Source organism: Lupinus angustifolius, chromosome LG10, assembly GCF_001865875.1.
Source record: "Lupinus angustifolius cultivar Tanjil chromosome LG10, LupAngTanjil_v1.0, whole genome shotgun sequence".
NCBI lineage: Eukaryota > Viridiplantae > Streptophyta > Magnoliopsida > Fabales > Fabaceae > Lupinus > Lupinus angustifolius.
The window spans coordinates 5,696,056-5,718,529 of record NC_032018.1 but is presented as its reverse complement, the minus strand read 5'-3'; the positions used below and the strand labels follow the sequence as shown (position 1 = coordinate 5,718,529).

The window sequence follows — 22,474 nt, the reverse complement described above, 5'->3', positions numbered from 1 at the left end:
TATATATATATATATATATATGTTGTGTGTGTCCGTGAATAAATAAATAAAAGTTGAGAGACATAACATACACAATTATTCCATGCAGAGATAACTTCAGAGAAAGAATAAAATAAAACGCTCCTTCTTTCTCAATCTTTTTTTTCTGTTCTTTGTTTGCTACACTTACATACAAAAGAGTTTTGTGAATAAGAAATTCTGAATTTTAGAGTGTTATATTTTCTGATTCATTGATTCAAAGAGTTGATAGCAAATATTGGTCTCGATGTGGATACACACGTAGAGTCTTCATAAATTTGAAGACTATGTGTGTTATGAACACAATTAAAATATTTTTCAATTGGTATAAGAGTCAGATTTTTTTATGTTTAATTTATATATATGTTTTTGGTGACATGACTATTAGTATATTTAATATATATATATATATATGTATATATGAAAGAGAGAGTTATCTCTGTGTCTGCATAGAAGAGATTGCTCTATGTTATTTTACTTTTTTTATGATATTGCCTAGTATTGCTTTTAGTGACATGGTTGTTATATATTTAATATAAATGATAGAGAGACTAGTATCCCTGTTGTATGCAGTGAAGATGAAAGTAGAGTGTCACTAATTGAATATATATAATAATATATAATATGACAATATGATATGCTAGTATGTTATGAAAGAGAATGTATATGTAATATGTTATGAAAGTTTCTTATAACGTTTGTGTAAATGTCATTCTAATCTCTTTGTATGAATGCAGTGTGTATTTGCATATAATTATATTAGTTTGGTCTCACTCTGCTATATTGGTACTACACGTGTAAATATATTTTTATATGATACATAGGTGCATATATATATATATATATATATATATATATATATATATATATATATATATATATATATATATATATATATATATATATATATATATATATATATATATATATATATATATATATATATATATATATATCTGAAAGAGAATAGTCTATGTGCATATATATTTTTTGCTTTCAAAAGAAATTTACATTGTGCACATGTAATTGATAGAAAATGGAGAAAAAGACATTACTTATTGATATTTTCAAAAGTACTGAAATTTTGTTTTCTTGTGCACACGCTAAGCATTATTAATATGTTATAATGTGTTAAAAGTGATGTTGATTTAGAATTTAATAACAAGGAACGACCTCAATACTAGGAAACTTGTAAATTAAATCAATTGTAACATGTGATGTTTATTTAGAATTTAATAATAAGGAATGACCTGAAAACCAGGGAACTTGTAAAATTAAATTGTTTAAAACATGTGTACTAATAGGAACTACTTGATTAATAGGGGACTATTTGTATGGACGTTTTTATTTTATTTTATCAAATTGTATGTGATACATTTGAATACTTTAAAAATATGTATGAGAAACGACTTGACAACCAAGGGGCTCATTCATTTTTTTAGAAAGAAATTATTTATGTCAATTAGAAGGAATGTTGATTTCTTTGATTATTATAATTTTGTTTCTCATATTTACTGTAAATATATTTATTGGTTTTAGATTTTCAAAATGTCTACTATATCATTGCGCTCCATTCTTAAAACCTCCAAACTGGTTGGAGCCAATTATGATGATTGGTACCGTGCATGAAAAGCTCCTTAACAAATGTTTGGGAGTATGAAATTTAGATGAAGAAAGGTAAAGTAATGATAATGTAAGAATATTTTTTATTTTTCCTTTAAAAATGTAATTACCGATGAGTAATAGACAATAATGTATAATTGTATAATATTACTAAAAATATTTAGTTATTTTGACATTTTATCTCCAAAAAATCTCAAAGTGGGTAACTTAAAAAATAAATACATGGAGGGTTTGAGAAACCCTACAAAACCTTCTTCTCTCCTTCATCCAACTCTCAAACAAGGGGAAGATTTTCCAAAGCCATCTCTTTTCTTCCCTTTCAAAATTTCACTCTCAAACAAAGCCTAAGACATGATTCAATGAAATAAAAAATATCTATTAGTTGTGATTATGGAATGAAATGATTTCTTCATTCTATTTTTTGTTTACTATATTATATTTACCTAATATTTATCTTGGAAATATAAAAATTAAGGGTGAAGGAGGAAGTTTAATTGTCTAAATTTTTATATAATCAAACGTTATTTTATAAAACATAATAATCTTAATTTTTTACGTATACAAATGTTATTTTATAAAACATAATAACCAAAACAATATGAAGAAGTGTAAGCATATATGTTTTTGTCTATTTTAAAAGTGGGAATCCGTGTTTAATCTCTTTCGACATAGTTAGCGCCAAACACCTTCAAGAAAACCAGCTGAAGAACGTGACTTTAAAGTTCATGGTGGCACCATAGAAATGGCCAAAGATTAGGAGGGTGAATGCATTTTAAATAGAGTGGGAATCACTTGAGTGAGTTTTTAAACTAAATCATCATCTTAATTATCAATTTTAGGAAAATTTAATGATTTCAATTAATAAGTAGATATAAATCATTATATATCCATAAAATTGATGACTACCATGAAGCGTAAATTTAAAAAACTTATTTTTGGAGTAAGTGATCCCTCCTTTTTTAAATAATATTTCACCACAAAAACATCTTATCATTCTAGGAGAAGTTAGTTATTAGGTTGATTAGAAAAAAGAATAAAATAGTTAATTATTTAGATTTAATTGGACATTTTTTATTGAGTATTTTTATAGTGTTCCGTACATAATGTTGTATTTATTATTCATCATCAGAGGCTGAAAAGAAAACTATCCTGTAATATAGTCTTATTTTTTACTTCTCACTAGTAAAATAACTTGTAACTTAATTATGTAATAGGTGATTCCTTTCACATTCCAAAATTAAAAACATAAAACAAAACATGGATGGAAATTACAATCAGATACATAAAAGGAGAAGAACTCATTGGTTGAGTGACATGAATTTGTCATTTTTCTGGATTTTATAAATGCATATTAGATTCAAACTATATAGAGGCTAAAACCAAATAGCAAGATCTGGTAATTCCTCTTTTTATAACATATATGGGGTAGATATAGGTATAAATTGAAAACTACAGAAAAACAAATTAAATGTGGTTTACTCATCGTGATGCCATAAAATAAGATGAGATCTAATTTATAACTCAAGAAGAAAAGGAGTATCTCTTTAAGTACAACAATCACTGCCACTTAACTTATATAGATCAACTAATAAAAGCTATTACAAACAACAACAAAAGTGATACACCATCTATGGCGGGCTATATTTCAAAGAATTAAATTACCTTTATATAAGAATCGTGTAAACAGCTGTCACACCGCGATTTTCGGTTATGCATCAGAAAAAGAAAGGGAGAGGCACCCATTTGGTGCTCCAATGCAACAAATGTAGTAATCCCAGAAATCAATGGAGCGACTTCAAGTGGTATATCTGGCAGCTTGGAACATATGAACTCTTTGTTGAAGCCTGCCCAAACTTCTTAGAAGCTGCTTCATTCTCCTCTAAGTTATTCTGAGCGAAAAACCGGGTCCACCATGATGAACTCCTCATCTTAGCCTGAAGCAAGAGAAATCGGCTAACTTTATTTCATTTTCTTTATGAAGAAAATAAATAAATAAAATAAGAAAATAATTTTTCAAGTCTATTAAAATATAGTCCTGAATCATGGACTTTCCTTCATTGAAGCTCAGTATTTGACATTGAAGCAATGACAGAAACATATAAAACATTATTAATCATCATGCAAAATTCACTCACCGCTCTTCCAAATTTAGAAACATCTGCAACCTTGGCCTTTTGATTATTACTCGGAAAACCTAAATTAACAGATCTTATCAGATGTCAGTGACAGGTCCAAAAGGTTTAACAACTGTTTCTAAAACGGTATTATAAGATACCAGCACAAGCAATGTATTAAAAGCTCAAGCTTAGCAACTCATCAAAATTACGACCAAAGAAAGTATATGATATTTTAAAGTCAAATAAGAGACAATTCAAATGTATATAGTTCATACAAGTTCAAAGACACTACTTTTAACAGTACTTTTGCTCTAAAACCAAATATGTATTGGATATTTGGATCCTAGACTCTATTCAGCAGCAACAACAATAGCCATGCATTTGGATTGAACAACATACAACTAGAAGATCAAAATATCAGTTCAACATTTGAAAAATAAAAAAATCATTTCATATATATCTTGTCAAGCAAAGTAATTCTAAAATGTATATTTTGCCTCCATTTCCCCATTTTGGGTTATAAGTGCAATAAAAGTAACCAATTTAGTGCAACTTTTGGATTAAGAGGATATCGTTTATATTATGTTATATTCATACATGGGAATCGGCACAAATTTATTTAAGAACTCCATAAAATGCTCTTACCAGTAAATATCACTATACCATCAGCTGATACCCTAGCCAAATCTGGAAGAGTTTTGTTGAGGTATCTGGGAGATAAGTAATCTAAAGCGTCTGAAACAATCACAAGTGAGAAAGATTTTGGCCTGTATGGAAGAGGAAATTTGATATCAGCCACACGCACATTGCCTCGGCGGATTAGTGCTTTGCAATTACTGTCAGCGTCCTCTATATCATATGGTTCTAAACCCCAAGCTTCAGCCTCATCCTCCTTTAGCAATTTAGAGACCACATAGCAAGTATCTGGACCAACATGCAGAACTTTGTGCATGCTATCTCCATATGCTTGCTGTAAAATCGGAATTGCTCGTTGGACCTCTCCACTGCACAAATAATCACCTGCATTCGGAAGTTATGCATATTATTACAATATATCCGGAAGTCAATTAAATGACAAGCTAAATAATACTATATGAAGCCGTCTGACCATGTCTTTTACTCTACAATACTACTATGTCATGGCTTTTAAGGCATATTGGGATGAAAGAGAGGGGATGTGAAGTGTGAAAGTTTCTTCCACTTGTTTGGGAGTTCTATAAAATGTAGGATCAAAATGTGATCTTACAACACCACCATCTCCACCCCTCCCTATACAAATTTATGAACATTTCAAGTTCCCCCAACTTCGGAGGATTTTAAACATACAAACTACGAGAAGGAAAACCATAACCAAACGTCTCATTCTCTTTTTATCTTTATCTTCCTTCTTTCTTTGATTTATCCCTTTTCTCTCACCTCAATACATCATCCAAACATACCCTTAGGTGCAGAGCAAGAACACGGGTTCTTAAACAAGTCCGAAGACTGGACCCAACTGCTAACATTTATCATGATTCAAGCAGATTTCAGATATTTGTAAATAAGAGTAGCAAATATTACTGAAGTAATTTGAAAATAAGTATCTTGAAATTTATTCAGCTTACAACCCAATCATTCATCACAGAAAAATGACATTAGCTTAAAACAGGGAAACCACAAAGAAAAGATGTAAACCATTGAAACAACCCTGTGTACACTCGTTTTACATGATATCCAGACAGTGTCAACAATTGAGACAATACTTTTATCCTCTTTACAAATTTGCACGGCTTAATTTACTTTTAAGTGTGGGCAGGGTCATCATATGTTATCAACTTATCATGCATAGCCAGTCTAAATCCAACTATAAGTGTTGCAGTTACAATTAAAAAGGATGACATTGATGCATAACTCAACAGTAAAATATTACTATCCCGGACAAGAAGAAAAGATAAAACAACTAACTAGAATCAGAAAGCACTAACAGTGAGATTAACATTTGATTCTCATTTCAGCAATGCACTTTAATTCATAATGCATTTTTCCTAAAAGTGATGCTACAAAAAAAAACAGCAGAAAATTCATTTTATGATGATAAGTGAAAAGTTATAAGACAATGACGTAAATTGCCACTTTTCAAGACTCATGATTCAACAAATATATATTCTCAGTCTTTCTATATATAACATACAAGACTTAAAGAAAAAATAAACACAAATAGATATATCAACAAAAAATCTGCAATGAACCAAGTTTTTTTTATAGAAACTATTCGTTAAATTAGATAATAAATCTAACATGAAATCCCTTAAGTGAAAAAGGTAACCTGCCAAAAAATTTGTAGGACATGGATCCATATGCAACAGCATGCCTCTAATGGACCCAAAAAGAAAAATATTTTTTGTTCTGATTTAACATCTCAAAAAGTTTATGATTCCAGTTGCATAGATCACAAAACACCACCAATCCTACAGAGGAGAAAATTGCATTTAATGCACCAACCAATCATTCAAGTGCAGACCTCCAAGGAGAAAGTAGTCATAGCTAATGAACATTCTGTTTATTTGCATAAATGATAGAAACTTGCACTGTCGTTTTATTTCTAGTTAACAGAAATTCATCAAGGGCATTACAGGACTTCTCAATGTACTGGTGTACTTTATGGGTTCCTTAATTAAAAAAAAACACCCAGTGCACGAGGCTCCGGGGAGTGAGGAGGATAGTTGTACATAACCATAACCTTGCAAACAGAGAGGGATGTTTCTAGTGGTTCCTTAATTAGGAAAAAATATATTATATCTTTGCTTATAAACCGAATGAATAAGAGAATAACATAATATATGGCAAAATGAAAATTTAGACCCAAGTCTGTCCTTCAAAATAAATGCATCTGTCAATTTAGTCCCTTAAAATGAGATTTCCAAACTTGGTCCTTAAAAATCTCAGATGCTGATCAAAATAGTCCGTGACAACAACTAACATGTCTCTAAAATGTGTCCTGAAAAGGACTAACCTGATCAGCATTTCAGATTTGTGGGATTTATAATTTTTTCATTGCATCAAATTATGGGCCGCAACAAGTTATTGCTTCGGAACAAGTTATTGCTTCGCAACTGCGTCAACATTGACAGTTTGACACTGAATAAAATGATTTGAAGTTACATCGAGATGCAATGCAACTGCATCGGGATGTAATGCAACTGCATCGGGATGCAATGCATCTACATCAGAAGCTGCATCGGGATACAACACAAGCATGGTATACAATGTAACTGCATCGGATTGCATCACATTCAAAAACATTTTTTAAATCCCAACAAAAATTTACACCGCAACATCCGCATTCATGATTGCAGCCACGATTAATGGGCTGAAGGAAGGGAAGGTGAAAAAATCACATTTTTATAAAGTGAAAAAAATTAAAATCACCTTCAACCCTGCTAACAGAATCTAAACGGCCAAATCCACCTGCAATAAAAGAAGCTTAATTACTGCGCTATAATAAGAAAACAATAGCAAATCAGAATCAATATGTGAATTGAAGCAAAAAGTAAAAAGAACCAAACCTGGTCCCTTGTACATATATGCAATGAGAAACAAAGCTCCCTATATAGAAAACAAAAAAAATTACATGATTGAAAAAATTGAACGTAAATCTAAATCATAAAGAGTTAAATCAATGTGTGAAATCAAGAAAACTGTTACCACAACTATAAGGGCAATGGACAAAATTGGTGAAGATTTATATTTGGAGGAGGAAAACAATCCACCCCCATTTTCACCGAATCTTCTAGAAGGATTCCCTGGCCTTCTTGACATCTCTTTCTCAGTTATTAACGAATCACGGTTATAGTTTTATAGAGTAATATTCAAATCTGCAATATTTGGGAGTAGAAAGTAATGTATTATAAATTATGAAATTGAAGGCACAGATCCGTAGAATGTGATGGGGAATTGAATTAGCAGTGAATAGTGTTTGTAATATTATGGAAATGGTGTTGACGGAGTAATGTTAAATATTAGAGAGAGAGGAAAATACAGAGTTGGTAATGGCAATTCACTAATTTGTAGTGAGAGCAATGTTCCTGATGCTCTCTGCTTGTGCTTTTTTGCCAACTAAAAATGTGGAATGGATGTATTTTAATGTCACCCTCAAATTTTTTAGTGGATTTTTATCGGAAAGTTGGAAAATCTTGAATGATTTGACAATATAAAATTTCTAACAACAATATTTGCAAGTTAAAATAGATAAAAGTTATTTAATAATCACATAATTTTTTATTTAAATATGAGTAGATAATTAATATTAATTATTGTAAGGTTTGTTGTCACTTAATTATTTTCTAAATATTAAAACATATTAAAATGAGTCAAATTTATTAATTTTAACATTTTTATATTCTAAATAAGTAACACGAAAATTTTATAAATTATATTATACCTTTAATTTTAATTTAGTGGACAGCTCTGGTCAGTGTCGGTTGATAGAATCCAAGGGTGCTTAATTATTCATTATAAAAGGACCACGCCTCACTGCTAATGGGATGTCACCTTCATGTTTCCATATATCCATATATCCATGTTTTCAACCGGAAATTATCCTTTGTTATATAAAGTGGGTTATTTTATGTGTTATTTATTATGATTAGTTAAGAAAATATATACTTAAGTTTTTTTTGTATACTTGAGACCAAGAAGCATGTTATATATTTGTTAGTATATTTGCTTTTAGTTAGTTTGGACTTTGGATACTTCTTGTGACAACTATAATGGTTGAAAGAGTTTTCCCCATTGTGAATATCATCAAAAATTGGATGCAAAATTCTATGGAGATAAATGGTTGTTTGATTACATATATAGAGAAAGATATTTTAGATAGCATAGAAAATGACAAAATCATTCCTTGTTTCAAAAATATGAAAAATTATATGGAACAGTTATGAAAATATGTATTGGATGTTTCTCTATTTTGAAATTTAATGTTTATAAAAATATATATATATTATATTTCTAATGTTATAAATTTATATATGTGATAAAAAATTTGGATCCGCATTGAGTGGGATAGGTTTTCAAAGATTGGTGTTAGAAAATCTTCATCTATGGGATACAACGTTCCTCCATAGACTAAGTGAAAGAAACATAGAAGTGGGTTTGACATCACATCTTGACCCAAAACCTTAAGGCATTAGGTCTATGGGTTCATCCACTTGTATGCTCTTTAACTCATTCATTTTTGCCCAATGTGAGACTTCTTCATTCACACTTGGAATACCGAACATCTCCCCCTCAAGTGTGAATCCCTTCGAGTATTGGATACACCAGAGCTCAGCTCTCTATCTACTTGCACTGTTGTTGGCTTATCCTTTCATCAATGGAACACGCTGTTGACCTCTCGCCAGGAAGACTTTCGGCACAAGGATCCCTCATGGATTTACCGACCACTACTCCGTTGAGCCGTCGAACCATCGGCTCTGATACCATTGATGGGAAACTCATAACCAATTTCCCTCCTTTGTGTGATGCAAAATGGGCATTTGCGGAAGCAACAAGTGAATAAAGAAAATAGAGAAGAGTAGAAGAATAACACCAAGAATTTTAACGTGGAAAAACCTCCTCAATGCGAGAAGGAAACAACCATGGGACCTAGTCCAGAAAATATATCCACTATAGAACGTAAGATTATAATATTTGATTCTCTCTTACAAAGAAGATAACACTCAATCTCACCCAAAAAAGATGGAAATACAAACTCTCTAGTATCTCACTAGGAATACAAATCTCACACTATCTGAATATAAACTCTCTCACTTTCTCTCTATGTTGTTTTTATGTTGTATATCTTCCTCACAAGTCCCCTATATATATAGTGAAGGAGAGGAATACTCCATCATAAAGACATAGTGGAGGATTAATTATTGTCATACTTTTCAAGACACCTTGAAAAGTGTTACTTCAACTTTCTAAGTTATACTTCATAATTCTCAAGATTCAATGAATAATTCCAAGACCTTGGAATAACCATCATTGAATTATTCAATGATTCATTTACCAAGATTCATTTGGTTTTGCTTCCACATCAATTAGGAGGATTCCCAACAAATCTTCCTCTTCCTGGATTAATTGATGGGTATCACATTTGGTCTTGTACAAATCATAGCATACATTAGGCTTCCTACGACATAGGAATAAGGCATTCTGCTCATTTCTTTTCTTTCTTCATCACTAGTTGGACATTGCATTGTTGTTAACTTGAAATGTCCAGCAAGTGGAACACTAATAAGCTTTGCCTTATCCATGTTGAATCTCTTGAGAACTTTCTCAATATACTTCTCATGTGATAGGCATAACAACTTCTTGGAACGATCTCTGATTATCCTTATTCCAAGGATCTGCTTTGCAGGACCAAGTCTTTCATAGCAAAAGACTTGTTTAAAGCATTCTTCAAACCAACACTCTTGGTCTTGTCATGCCCAATGATTAACATATCATCAACATATAAGAGGAGGATAATAAAGTTTTCATCTTCATACCTTTTAATGAATACACAATGATCACCAATTGTCTTTTTAAAACTATATTTGGTTATGAAGGATTCAAACTTCTTGTACCACTATCTCGGGGCTTGTTTCAGACCATACAAACTCTTATTCAGACGACACACTAAGTGTTCCTTGCCTGGTTCTTCATAACCTTCTGGTTGCTCCATATAGATTTCTTCTTTGATGTCTTCATGTAAGAAAGTTATTTTGACATCAAGTTGTTTAACTTCTAAGTCTAGGCTAGCTGCTAGACCCAATGCTACTCTTATGGAGGAATATCTCATCAAAATCAATTCATTTCTTCTGATTGCATCCTTTCACAATAATTCGAGCTTTGTACCTTGGTCTTGAGCTTCCTTCTTCAACTTTAAGCCTATAAAGTCATTTGTTTTTCAAGGCTTTTCTTCCTTTGGGCAACTCCACCAGATCATAAGTGTGATTCTCATGTAACGAGATCATCTCATCTTCCATGGCTTTAATCCACTCTTCTTTATCAGATGTCTGTATAGCTTCTGAGAAGTCTTCAGGTTCACCATTATCTGTCAATGTAATATAATCTTCTTCAAGATAATTTGAAGAAGGTATTTTGCCTCTTCTGGAGCGCCTCAGTTCAACTTGCATCTGATGTTCTACTAGCTCGGGTTCTTGATGCATTTGTGTGTCTACCACCACTTCATCATGATCTGACTCTTTATTAATTTGGTCAAGTTATGTGTGAGCAGGATCTGCCTGTTGGTCTATCTGTTCTGGATCTATCTAATGATCATGATCTGTTTGTTGAGGAATCTCTCTCCTTGAATCAATGCGAACTTTGGACTTGCACTGGCTTTTCTTCTAAACATCTTTGATCGTCCGATCCTCAAAGAACACAACATCTTTGCTTCTCATAATTTTCTTGTTTATCGAATCTCATAGTCTATACCCAAATTCATCTTTTGGAAACCCAAGGTAAATGCAGTCCTTAGTCTTAGCATCCAACTTCTTTCTCTCATCTTTTGAAATGTGAACGAAGGCTCTGCATCCGAATACTCTCAGGTGGTTGAATGATGTCTTCTTCTTGTACCATACTTCTTCTGGAATTTCTTCGTTCAGGGGTCTTGAAGGTGTTCGATTTATGAGATCCACTACAGTCTTCACTGCTTCATCCCAGAAAGACTTGGGGAGATTGGCATCTTGCAACATGCATATGATCTTCTCTTCAATTGTGCAATTCATCCTTTCAGCTACTCCATTCAACCGAGGAGTCTTTGGTGGTGTCTTCTCCAGTCTGATACCAAAAGCTTTGCAATAGGCTTCAAATAGACCACAATACTCTCTACCATTGTCTGCTTTCAAAAACTTCAACTTTTTCTCATAACGCTCTACTAGTGCATGAAATTCTTTGAATGTTGATAGTACTTGATCTTTACTTTTCAACAAGTACACCCATACTCTTCTCGAGTGATCGTCTATGAATGTGACAAAGTAGTAGGCTTATCCAAGAGACCTTTCAGATGGTGCACAAACATCTGAATGCACCAATTCAAGTACTTTATCTCTCAGTGAGAGATTGTATGTTCTCTGAAAATTGACTCTATGTTATTTACAATAAAGACAATCAATACATGAATCTAAAATTTGACCTTTTATACTTGGAAGGTGGTCTTTGGCGAGAATATGAAGTGTCTTCTCACTCATGTGCCCCAATCGCCTATGCCAAAGATCTTTGGAGTCGATAGCAAAATTTGCTTCTCCAGAACAAATTCCTCCTTGCATAATGTACAAAGATCCTTCATTTGAGCCTCTAGCAATAACGAGGTTGTCTTTTGCTAGTTTCCACTTTCCAGCACCAAAATGGCTTACAAAACCAACATCATCCAACTTACACGTTGAGATAAGGTTGAGACGCATATCTGGGACATGTCTCACCTCCTTCAGTATAAGCTTTCCTCTTGTGTCTGTTAGCAGCACAATATCACCAATTCCCGCAATTTTGCTAGTAACATGGTTTCCCATTTTCATAGTACCATAATCATCTTTCTTGTAGTTTGAGAAGAAACCTTCATGTAGACTTACATGAAAAGAAGCACTGAAGTCAACGATCCAAGCATAATCATCATATGCAACATTTAGGTAATTGTCTTCTCCAATGAGGAGAACATCATTATCTGTAGCGACGGTTGTGGTAGACTTATGACCATTTTTCTTTGGATAAACTAAATTTTCATGGATATTTCCAGCTTTCTGGTCTCTCTTTAAGGACCTGCATTCAGATCTTTTATGTCCTTCTTTACTACAATAATAGTGTGTTATTGACCTTATGCGAGATTGAGGGCGACCTCTGAATTTGCTTTTGCTTCTTCCACGAAATTCATTTCTCCTATGAGTTTCATTTCTTCCACATCTCTCCACAATATTTGCTTCAGAGTGGAAGGATGTACTCCGTTCTTTCCTTATGGATTCTTCATTCAATAGACTGTCTGAAACAGTGTCCATTGAGACCTTCCCATCAGGGACTGAGTTGCTGAGCGTGACCACCAATGTATTCCAGCTTTCAGGCAACAAACTCAGTAGCAGAAGTGATTGCAACTCATCATCTATCTTCATATCTATCTTTGTCAATTGATTGACAAGACCTTTGAATGAATTCAAGTGCTCTATCATGCTCTGATCATCTTTGTAGTTGAGTTTTACTAGTTTTCTTACAAGAGATGCTTTATTTCTAGGAGTTTTCTTTTAAATCATAGATTCAAGTTTCGACCATAACTCATAAGCATTTGTGTATGTGGACACATGCTCAAATAAACTTCTATCAATATACTTCCGAATAATTACAACAACTTTTCGATTCGAAACCTCCCAATCTTTTTCACCCTTATCTTTTGGCTTGTCTTTGCAAGAAATAGGCTCATGCATATCCTTGATGTATAAATGATCCTCCATCATGGGCTTTCAATAGGAATAGTTGTCAGTTGTCAACTTGAACATATTTCCATCAAATGAGATATTATCGGCTCCTTCCATCTTGGACTACACAGGCTAAGCTCCCCGAATGAACCTGGGAGCTCTGATACCACTTGTTGGGAGATCTTCATTCATGGGATACAACGTTCCTCCATGGACTAAGTGAAAGAAGCATGGAAGTGGGCTTGACACCATATCTTGACCCAAAACCTTAAGGTATTAAGTCTATGGTTTCATCCACTTATATGCTCTTTAACTTATCCATTTTTGCTCAATGTGAGACTTTTTCATTCACACTTGGAATACTCAACAATTGGAGCAGTTGAATGAAACATTTTTGTTGAAGCTTGCTCGTGGTGTACTAAGTAGACCAGTTGACTTTTTGGTCTAGATTCTAAGAGGAAAGTATCCATTGAGGTTGAACGGTTCTAACTTCTAAGGGGGTATTTGTCAACACTAGCAGTTCGATTTTTTCTTTATGCAATACTTAATGCTAAATGTTAATATTGCTTCGGGATTTGTTTGAGAGTGAGGTTTTAGAGGGGAATGGAAGGGATGGTTTTGGAAAGTCTTCCTCTTATTTGGAATTTGGGTGGAGGAGAGGGGAAGATGTTGGAGGTTTTCTCAAACCCTCCAAAATCATTCGTGTGTCTATTGTTGAAGTTCCCTCAATTTGGATTTTTTGGAGATAAAATGTCAAAATATCTAAATATTTTTAGTAATATTTTATAATTATACAATTTCTCACTTTTAATTACATTTTTAAAAGAAAAATAAAAACAATATTCTTAAAATATCATTAGTTTACCCTCCCTTATCTAAATTTCATACTACCAAACAAGAGCGATGATTTCCTTCATTTTCCCTTCAATTTCTCTCCATTCCTAACTCTTTGATTTTTCTCCTTCCCGTTCCCTCATAACTCTCAAACAAAGGTAAACTAATGATAATGTAAGAATGTTTTTATTTTTCCTTTAAAAATGTAATTAACAATGAGAAATTGACAATAATGTATAATTATATAATATTACTAACAATATTTAGCTATTTGACATTTTATCTCCAAAAAACTCCAAATTTGGGGAACTTTAAAAATAGACACATGGAAGGTTTTGGATGCCTCCAAAACCTTCCCATCTCCTTCATCCAACTCCTAAACAATGGAAAGACTTTTCAAAACCATTTCTTCCCTTCCTTTCCCTCTAAAACCTCACTCTCAAATAAAGCGTTAGGGAATGGAAACTCCACTTCTTTTTTAAAGGATTAATGGTTAAGGATTAATTTTTAGGCTTGATGGTGACCCCGATTAGAGTCATTAGTGAAATCCTTCATTTATTTAGGCTTTGTTTGAGAGTGAGGTTTTGAAGGGGAAGGGATGACTTTAGAAAACCTTCCCCTTGGTTGGGATTTGGATGAAGGCGAGGGTAAGGTTTTGGAGGGTTTCTCAAACCATTCATATGTCTATTTTTGAAGTTTTCTCAATTTAGGTTTTTTAGAATATCAAAATAACTAAATATTTTTTGTAGTATTATATAATTATACATTATTGTTTATTTCTCATTGTTAACTACATTTTTTAAAAGAAAAGTAAAAAAATATTCCTACATTATCATTAGTTTACTCTCCCTCATTTAAATTTTCATACTTCCAAATAAGGGAGAGGATTTCCTTCCTTTTCTCTCTCTTCCTAACCCTTCGATCTCTCTCTCATTTTCTTTCCCTCATAACTCCGGAACAAAACCTTAATTGAGAAAGTTCTTTTTCAATAAAACTTGCAAATATAGCAAGATTTCAAAACTGTGTTTGGACTAATATCTGGAAGTTTAGTCTTGTAAATATTCAAGTTACATGTGTGGAAGGTTGCTCATGAGAGATTTCTCACTAGTGTTTAGAGAAGTACATGGTTCCACAATTGTCCTCATTTCATTGTTCAGGTGTTGAGGAATCAGTGTTACATATGCTTCAGAACTGCCGTTGCTGATCTTGGCTATAGGGGTTTGTCAATTTGACCATCAAGTTGTATGGTAACATAGTCTAACACATTATTTTAGGATGAATACATTTTGCCAAATGATCTAGCTAAGGTTGTTTTAGACTATGCTTTTACTTTTTCTTCCAATAAAATACGTATTGGTGTTCCTCATAACATTACTAGGTGTATTGGTTGGAAATTTCCTCCTTTTGGGTGGTTCAAGCTTAATGTTGATAGTGCTTCAAAATATAATATAGGAGACCTGGATGTGATGACTTAGCCAAAGATTATTCTGGTAAATTTTACATGCACTTGAGATTGTATGAGTTACAGACTACAAAGAATACACACTAAAGAAACCAAAATGTTTACATCATTGGAGCATCAACCTTGCTCAAGTTCCGAATAATGGAACCTTTTAATTGGATAAACTAGCTCATTTTGAAAACACAATGATTTTTCAAGAATGTATTCACAGATATTCACTCATGTGCAGGCGGGGGAGTTCTATAATAAGCAGGAACAGTTGCAGGGAAAAACATCTGACGAAACCCTTCTGCCTTAATTATTGGAAAGATGATTCCAGATGCACTCTAACAAAAGAATAAGATTGGTTTTAAGAGTTAGTTTCATGCTATTAACTCCAGAGCAAGAAAATGAATTTTAAAAAAAATTACATACAGAGAGTAGTCGGGCTCCAATCCATATTCTTTTCGGTGAGGGAAATGGTAATAGCAAGCGGCCAACACCATATACTGCAACAGCAAAGAAATGGAGAACTAAACTCAAGGGCCGAGGGTTTAATCCTGAAAGTAAAGAGACGGGTCCTTCCGAGAATAGGCCTCCCAGGCTCAGATAATCAAAGCAAGCTTGGCGCATTTCCTTCCTTGCCTGATCAGGGGATGCACAGAAAACCTTGTAAAGGGCTCCTGCCAACGTATTTATGGTGGATGCCACCGGCTGCAAAGTCAAAGATTAACATTAGCTTATCTAGTATGGTGTTGAGTGGCAAGGATTTTGCATATAAAGGCTTCTGCTCCAGCTTAAATTAAAAAATAGATAATAAAGAAAACAGCATACTTTTTGAAAGCTTATTCTTAGCATAAGCAATTTAAGGGGGATAAAAATGCTGACTATGTTACCTTACGCAAGGTATAAAAAGATTCAAGGTATTTGCAAAGCGTGGGTGCATCATTCAAGTCACGCAAAGGCTTGAGAAGATTTCTTAACACCACAATATCAGACAATGCCACGGTCATTCCTCCCCCTGTTAGAGGGTGCCGCATGTTGAATGCATCTCCCATCAGAAGTGCTCCAGGAGTAGGGAGAGGATCTGCTGGCATGCTTCTGTTTGGCATTGTCCTTATGTTGCCTTTGTCCGCTGCAGCTATGAAGGCATCACGAAGCTCAGGGGGAATCTGCAATCATTTGTTACTCGATCAATAACTTTCTAAACAGATGAATAGCAGTGACTGTGGGAAGAGTTCTACTCACAATGAAAGCAAGGTGGTCACATGCCAATGTTAAAATATAAATATAGAACTTAGAGCATAAATCAGTACCTGTGGAGCCACCACTGTCTTCAAATACTTTGCCATTTCACCGTTCGAAATAGAAGGAACCTTCTGACCAGGTACATCAACCAGACAGCGAATCTCTGTACTACTTATACGATAGAACAGAACAGGTGAAGGATCTCCCAGTATTACATGGCCATGATTTGCACATGGAAGTTCACAATTCTCTAAAATTAAGCCAACGAAACAAGAGGGAACATCCACCTGTAAATAAAGCATTGTGAAAATATTAGCGAACAGATGGCTCCTAACAAGCATGACAAATAAGAACCTTTAATAATAAAAAAATGAATTACAGAAACTGTTTAATAATAAGGTAAAAAGAATTCTCACCTTAGGATTGCAAAGAGAACGGCGCAAGTTTGAGAAACAGCCATCACAAACAATGGTAAGAGGAGCATATGCTGTCAATTGCTGACCATCTTTGTTCTTGTATTGCACACCTTTAATTATCCCCTTATCTTCAAGTAGAGAAGTGACTGTCCCTTGCTCCAACTTTACACTGAATAATATTTAAAAAGAAAAAAGATCATATAAATATGAATTAACAAGATAATACCTTAAGCTTAACAGAAGAACGAAGATAACATTTAAAATTATTGTGAAAATTAATATTCCATGGCTGTCTTATGTTCCAACACTAGGAGATAGAAGCCAATGCCAATAGTAACTTTCAACCAAATTACTTTGGTTCAACTAACATTATCAATATATCTACTCAAATTCATCCATGTAAAACATAGAAACTGAGGTCAAATCTTACAGTTACTAAATAATTAAATCCTAAATGTAGAATAATAGGCAGTTGCAACACAGTAGCAAGTCAATTTATATATGACAAACAAGTACTAGTAAAGGAATAGATATACAAGCATATACAACACATTCACAAAGGAAGAAATCAATACTTGGGAAGGGAGGAAGCCTTCTCCCGCATCCTCTGAATAAAACGCCCATTGTGAAAGCTTCTACCGGAGACATCTGTATGAAACTTCTCCAAGGGATACGAGAGACGAGTATGTTTCCCATCCTTGAAAAGAGCATAACCAAATACTTGCTGAGCATCAATTTGCTCCACGCAATCTGCAGTTAAAATACAAGATAGATCATTTGGTAAGGATGTTTTGCTCTAACCATAGTTAAATGGACAATTTTCTCATGCACTCTCAGCATTATGATCAGCCTCAATCTTAGAAGTATAAGCAATTAGAAAATATACAATGATATGCATATAATTAAGTTTGGACTACCTTCAAGCCCCAGCTCAACTAATTTGAGATAGCCACCAGGTTGCAGCAACTCTCCAACAATTCGGTCAGGCTCAGTCAGATCTCTTTCGATGACATGTACTCGTCGTCCATCCTACAATAGATAATACATATATGTCAATACTCTATAGACATCTGTATTGAAAAAAGTACATAATCTTAATAAGTAACACAGCATGTAAGTGTTACCCCCATCCCAATTTTTTTAATAATAATAACACAAACAAGACATGTTACTAAGAATATAGATTATCAAGCAGATAAAGGTGAGAGCTGCATAGCATGGATCTCAAGTTGTCAAGTGCAGAAAAATAAACATAAGCTATAAACAAAATTTCACAAATCTAGATTAGAGTCAGTAAGAAAAAAACAGAGTCTCTCTCCCCTCGACTTTGACAAGAAAGGATTCATTTCTTCCATTCTCTTATAGCGAACAGTATAACATAAGATTATGCTTAAAACAAGCCAAATGTTAACAGAATAATCGAGTGTATATAGTGAATTTACTAAACTCAGAATTATCAACCTTGCTTTTGAATTCAGCACCAGCTATAAAGTAATAGTGAAAAATCATAATCCGCTGAGATTTTGAAATAAAAAAAACATGTAAACTACAGCTAAATGAGTATATATTCAACTTAAAACAGAAAGCAATAATTTCTGGCCTTTTGCAAATAGCTACTATTAATCAAAAAATTCCTCAGAGGTGAAATTTCCACAACTTCGTTCTTGTAATATTATTTGAAGAACAAAATCTATTTAAATTTTGAAAAAATATCATAAAGGAATCAAACTCTAGTGTTTGATTGTCCAAGTATTCAATTACATAAAGACACAAATAATATTCAGCGATTCTTCTACACCGCCCACTCGTAAACACCATGGTTTCTCTCGAATTCAAATTCCCTAAATTTCATAGGACGATAACTGCTAGTTTTCTCATGGAAACATAGAATGAACACGTCAACAAAGAAAGAGGTGAATAAATTGAAATACCTTGCCGAGAGTATGGGCGAGAGCAGCGCCAGCAACACCAGCTCCGACAATAATGACGTCAGCCTCGCCGTTATCCTTCTCGGATCCCCGTTCTCCGACAGCGCTTGTCACATTCTCCGAGCGCTGAGCCTCCTTATTCTTCGGACGGTTATTCCCTGCGAAAACCAAACTGTAGAGCGCGAAAAGGCTCAGCACGGAACATAGAACCCAACCAAGCACGGTCGCGTCCACCATTCCGAAACGCAAATCGGAAAAAAAGTCGCCGGAGAAGTTGACGGAAACGGCAGCGATGATGACGGTGAAAAAAGGAGTCGGTGTTCTCTCTTTCTCTCTCTGCCTCGCTGGCAGATGAATTGTGAACCGTTTCAGTTGGCGCAGTAATGGAACTCGTGGAAAAAGAAGGGATTGGTGCGCATTTATAGCGCACGATAAGGCCAGTGACTTGTGTTGTTTAACGCTGCCACGTGTTCACCTCATTGGGTTATTATTACAAATCAAGGAAATAGGGGTTGTCCCTAACGTGCGCCTCGTGGTATTAGAGTAAAATAATAAAATATTGAATACATCCATAAATACATGCATTAGTTAAGACAAATCAAGTAATACACCCGTTAAAAAAAGTAAACATTTAGAAAATATGATAATAAGACCCATGTAAGTATTATTTTTTATGAAAAGAGATATTTGATTGGTTCGGTTGAATGGGCATGGTGACTATATAAATTTTGTTAGCTCCCTCATTTTTTAAAAGAAAAATTGAATTAACTGAGTAAAAAAATGTAATAGAGAAAAAATAAGTAGAAAATTTTGTTTCTATTACATGAATATTAATATATAGCATCGTAAATATGATTTACATTTTAATTATATATAAGATATCCACTAATTTACAATTTAAGGAAGCATTACTTTAAATATATCTATACTAAATAGATTTGTCGTCTTATTTATTTTTCCAACATGTGCAAAAAAATTATGCTTACAGCCGTGTGAAATATTTTCCGCTATTTAAAAATTATAAATACTTGTTTAATTATTTTTGAATTATATGAACCAAACAAGAATAAAAACAGCTTTTTATTATGAGTAATATCATTTCAACAAATCAATATAATGTAAATATTCTCCTAATTATAGAAAATAACAGAAGTCATATGAAATTGATATGTATTAATTTAAATGATACATGTTATTTTTTATAATTAAAACGATTTTTAGGATGATTTATTACAAAGTATATATTTTTTTATTAGTATTATTTGTTTGTTTGTATAAGATAACTAATGTTATGACTTATGAGTGTACTTTGAATTGGGCTTACCTGGAACTATGATTCTGTATCTACTATCTAGAAGAAACTTGGTAGATAATTGCATTCTGCGTGCAAAGCATGGCTCATTATTAAAACTTTATTTATCTCCATCATTCCATATATCATTAGAGATTAATATTTGTACATCTATAATAAAAGATTTTTTTAAATTGTTATATTTAGTATTCATATTTAAATTACTATTGATTATTAAAGAAAAATATTTTAAAATATGATAAATAATATGTTAATAGACTTGCATTATCATACAAAAATATTAAACTTATAGTATTAAGAATATTAAACTAAGAGTATAATTAATCATATCAACAAGCAATTATAGTAGAAAGGATAAAATCGTTATAAATTGAGTCATACATATTAAATATTTACATGTTTGCTTTAATTAGGCAAATACAAGTAAGATTGGGATGTTTGTTATAAAAATTATTGTATAGGCATTAAATGCCTTATTTGTATATTTTTATGGTGAGTTAAATTAAAAATAAGAAAAGTGGAAATAATTATGACTCATAGTAAAAGAGTTTGAATTCCAACGTACACAAACTTTTTATAAAGAATGAGAATTCAAATAAGCATTATTCTTAATGAAAAATCATACATTTTTTTTTATAAATAAGATATTATATGATCGAAAATTGTAAACATATAAGAAATTTCAATGAAAGTTACTTCGCGGTTTGATAGTTATGGTTATATGTTTAATGAATAAAGTAAAAGAGATTGAAGGTTCGAGTTTCACTTACAACAAATTAAAAAAAAAACATAAGTTGATCTGATAGTCATGATAAAAAGTTTAAGGAACAGAGTAGTTGAAGTTGAAGGTTCGAGTTTCATCGATAACAAATACTAACATTTGCCTATAAAAAAAATAAGAATTTTCAATTTTCTTCATCATATTAGAGGATAAATTAAAACTAAGGATAACCTTATAGTTAGAAGATAATTGCTCTATCAAAAAATTATTTTCAACAACAAGATTTCATGCGTGGGCTTCAAAATTTATGAGTAATCTTCAATTGTCATGGGATTATAGGTAGAGTTTGATTTTGGATTTCTACTTGATCAAAAACATATTTTTTTCTTATTAATATTTATTTGTCAACATGATCTGTTGAGGAATTAGAAATGTGTCTAGTGACAAATAATTAATTCCAACAAAAACAAATTAAAACCACGGGTAACAAATCAAGGTGCTCTTCCCATGCACCAAAAATCAAAATAAAGGGGCTGTGGTATTTTATGAGAGCAACTTTCGATTAACAAAGAGATAATGCAATTATTATATTATTCAAGATCTGGCAGTTTTTATTTAACTCATGTCTACTTAGAATTTGTTAAGAGAGTAATCACTAATCAGATGCATGGTGTAAAAACTCTAGCAATGTGTTAGTTTAGTATTATAAGATTTCATAACAACAATATTAAATTTGGATTTCTTTCGATTTCTGAGAATAACATTTGTTAAGAGAAACAACAATACACTAAAAAAAAGAGGTAAGAGAATACTGTGAGTACCAAAAACAAACTTAAAGAGTTTGGGTGCATAACATATTTCACCTTATAGATTTTTCATGACAAGTATAATTTCTATTTTATTCTTCAATAAACCTTTATGTTTTACGAATTAGGACTACAATGTCATCATCCTAATTTTGCTAATCCATACTTCCACTCGCATGTTGCATCATAAATTCATAAACTCTAACATTTAACTATTAATTCCATAGTTGTTTCATACTATTTTATCGAACTATTTTCCGAATCCAATATGCTCAACAAAACTAAGAATGACTCACAAGTATCAACGGGTTGAATAATAATTGAGATCATTTGTGATATTTTTATAGAGCTTGTCCTTAGAAACAATACAGGTATGAGCGAATAAATAGATATGCAAGTAGTGCCACTGTATTGGTGTGACCAAGGATATTATTCATTTGAGGATTAAATCTTTGCTATGATAGTGTAAAGATGTATATAGTCAGTATATCATCTACCGTTCATTTAAATTATATTTTAAAAAAAGTCAATGATAATTAAAAATAAATAATAATAATGTGGTAACAATATAATTTTTTTTACACGGTAATATATATATATATA

At 32.6% G+C, this 22,474-nt stretch overlaps 2 protein-coding genes across 5 annotated transcripts; both read right to left on the bottom strand.

Moving 5' to 3' along the window:
• LOC109357808 (uncharacterized protein At3g49720-like) lies at positions 3,114-7,827 on the bottom strand. Of its 4 annotated transcripts, none has more exons than XM_019601866.1 (6): positions 7,446-7,827; positions 7,304-7,343; positions 7,167-7,205; positions 4,404-4,778; positions 3,777-3,835; positions 3,114-3,575 (listed from the first exon to the last, which is right to left on the bottom strand). In XM_019601866.1, the coding sequence occupies exons 1-6, from the start codon at positions 7,554-7,556 to the stop codon at positions 3,423-3,425; spliced, it is 777 nt and encodes a 258-aa protein (XP_019457411.1). In that variant the 5' UTR covers positions 7,557-7,827; the 3' UTR covers positions 3,114-3,422. The 4 variants fall into 4 exon arrangements, with proteins under 4 accessions (XP_019457411.1, XP_019457410.1, XP_019457408.1 ...); XM_019601865.1 differs by having other exon boundaries at positions 7,443-7,826; XM_019601863.1 differs by having other exon boundaries at positions 3,115-3,575; positions 7,164-7,205; positions 7,443-7,826.
• On the bottom strand, positions 15,475-19,433 carry LOC109358525 (squalene monooxygenase-like). The gene is made up of 8 exons (XM_019602815.1): positions 19,036-19,433; positions 18,022-18,133; positions 17,680-17,854; positions 17,105-17,273; positions 16,757-16,975; positions 16,337-16,612; positions 15,876-16,154; positions 15,475-15,787 (listed from the first exon to the last, which is right to left on the bottom strand). The coding sequence occupies exons 1-8, from the start codon at positions 19,267-19,269 to the stop codon at positions 15,677-15,679; spliced, it is 1,575 nt and encodes a 524-aa protein (XP_019458360.1). The 5' UTR covers positions 19,270-19,433; the 3' UTR covers positions 15,475-15,676.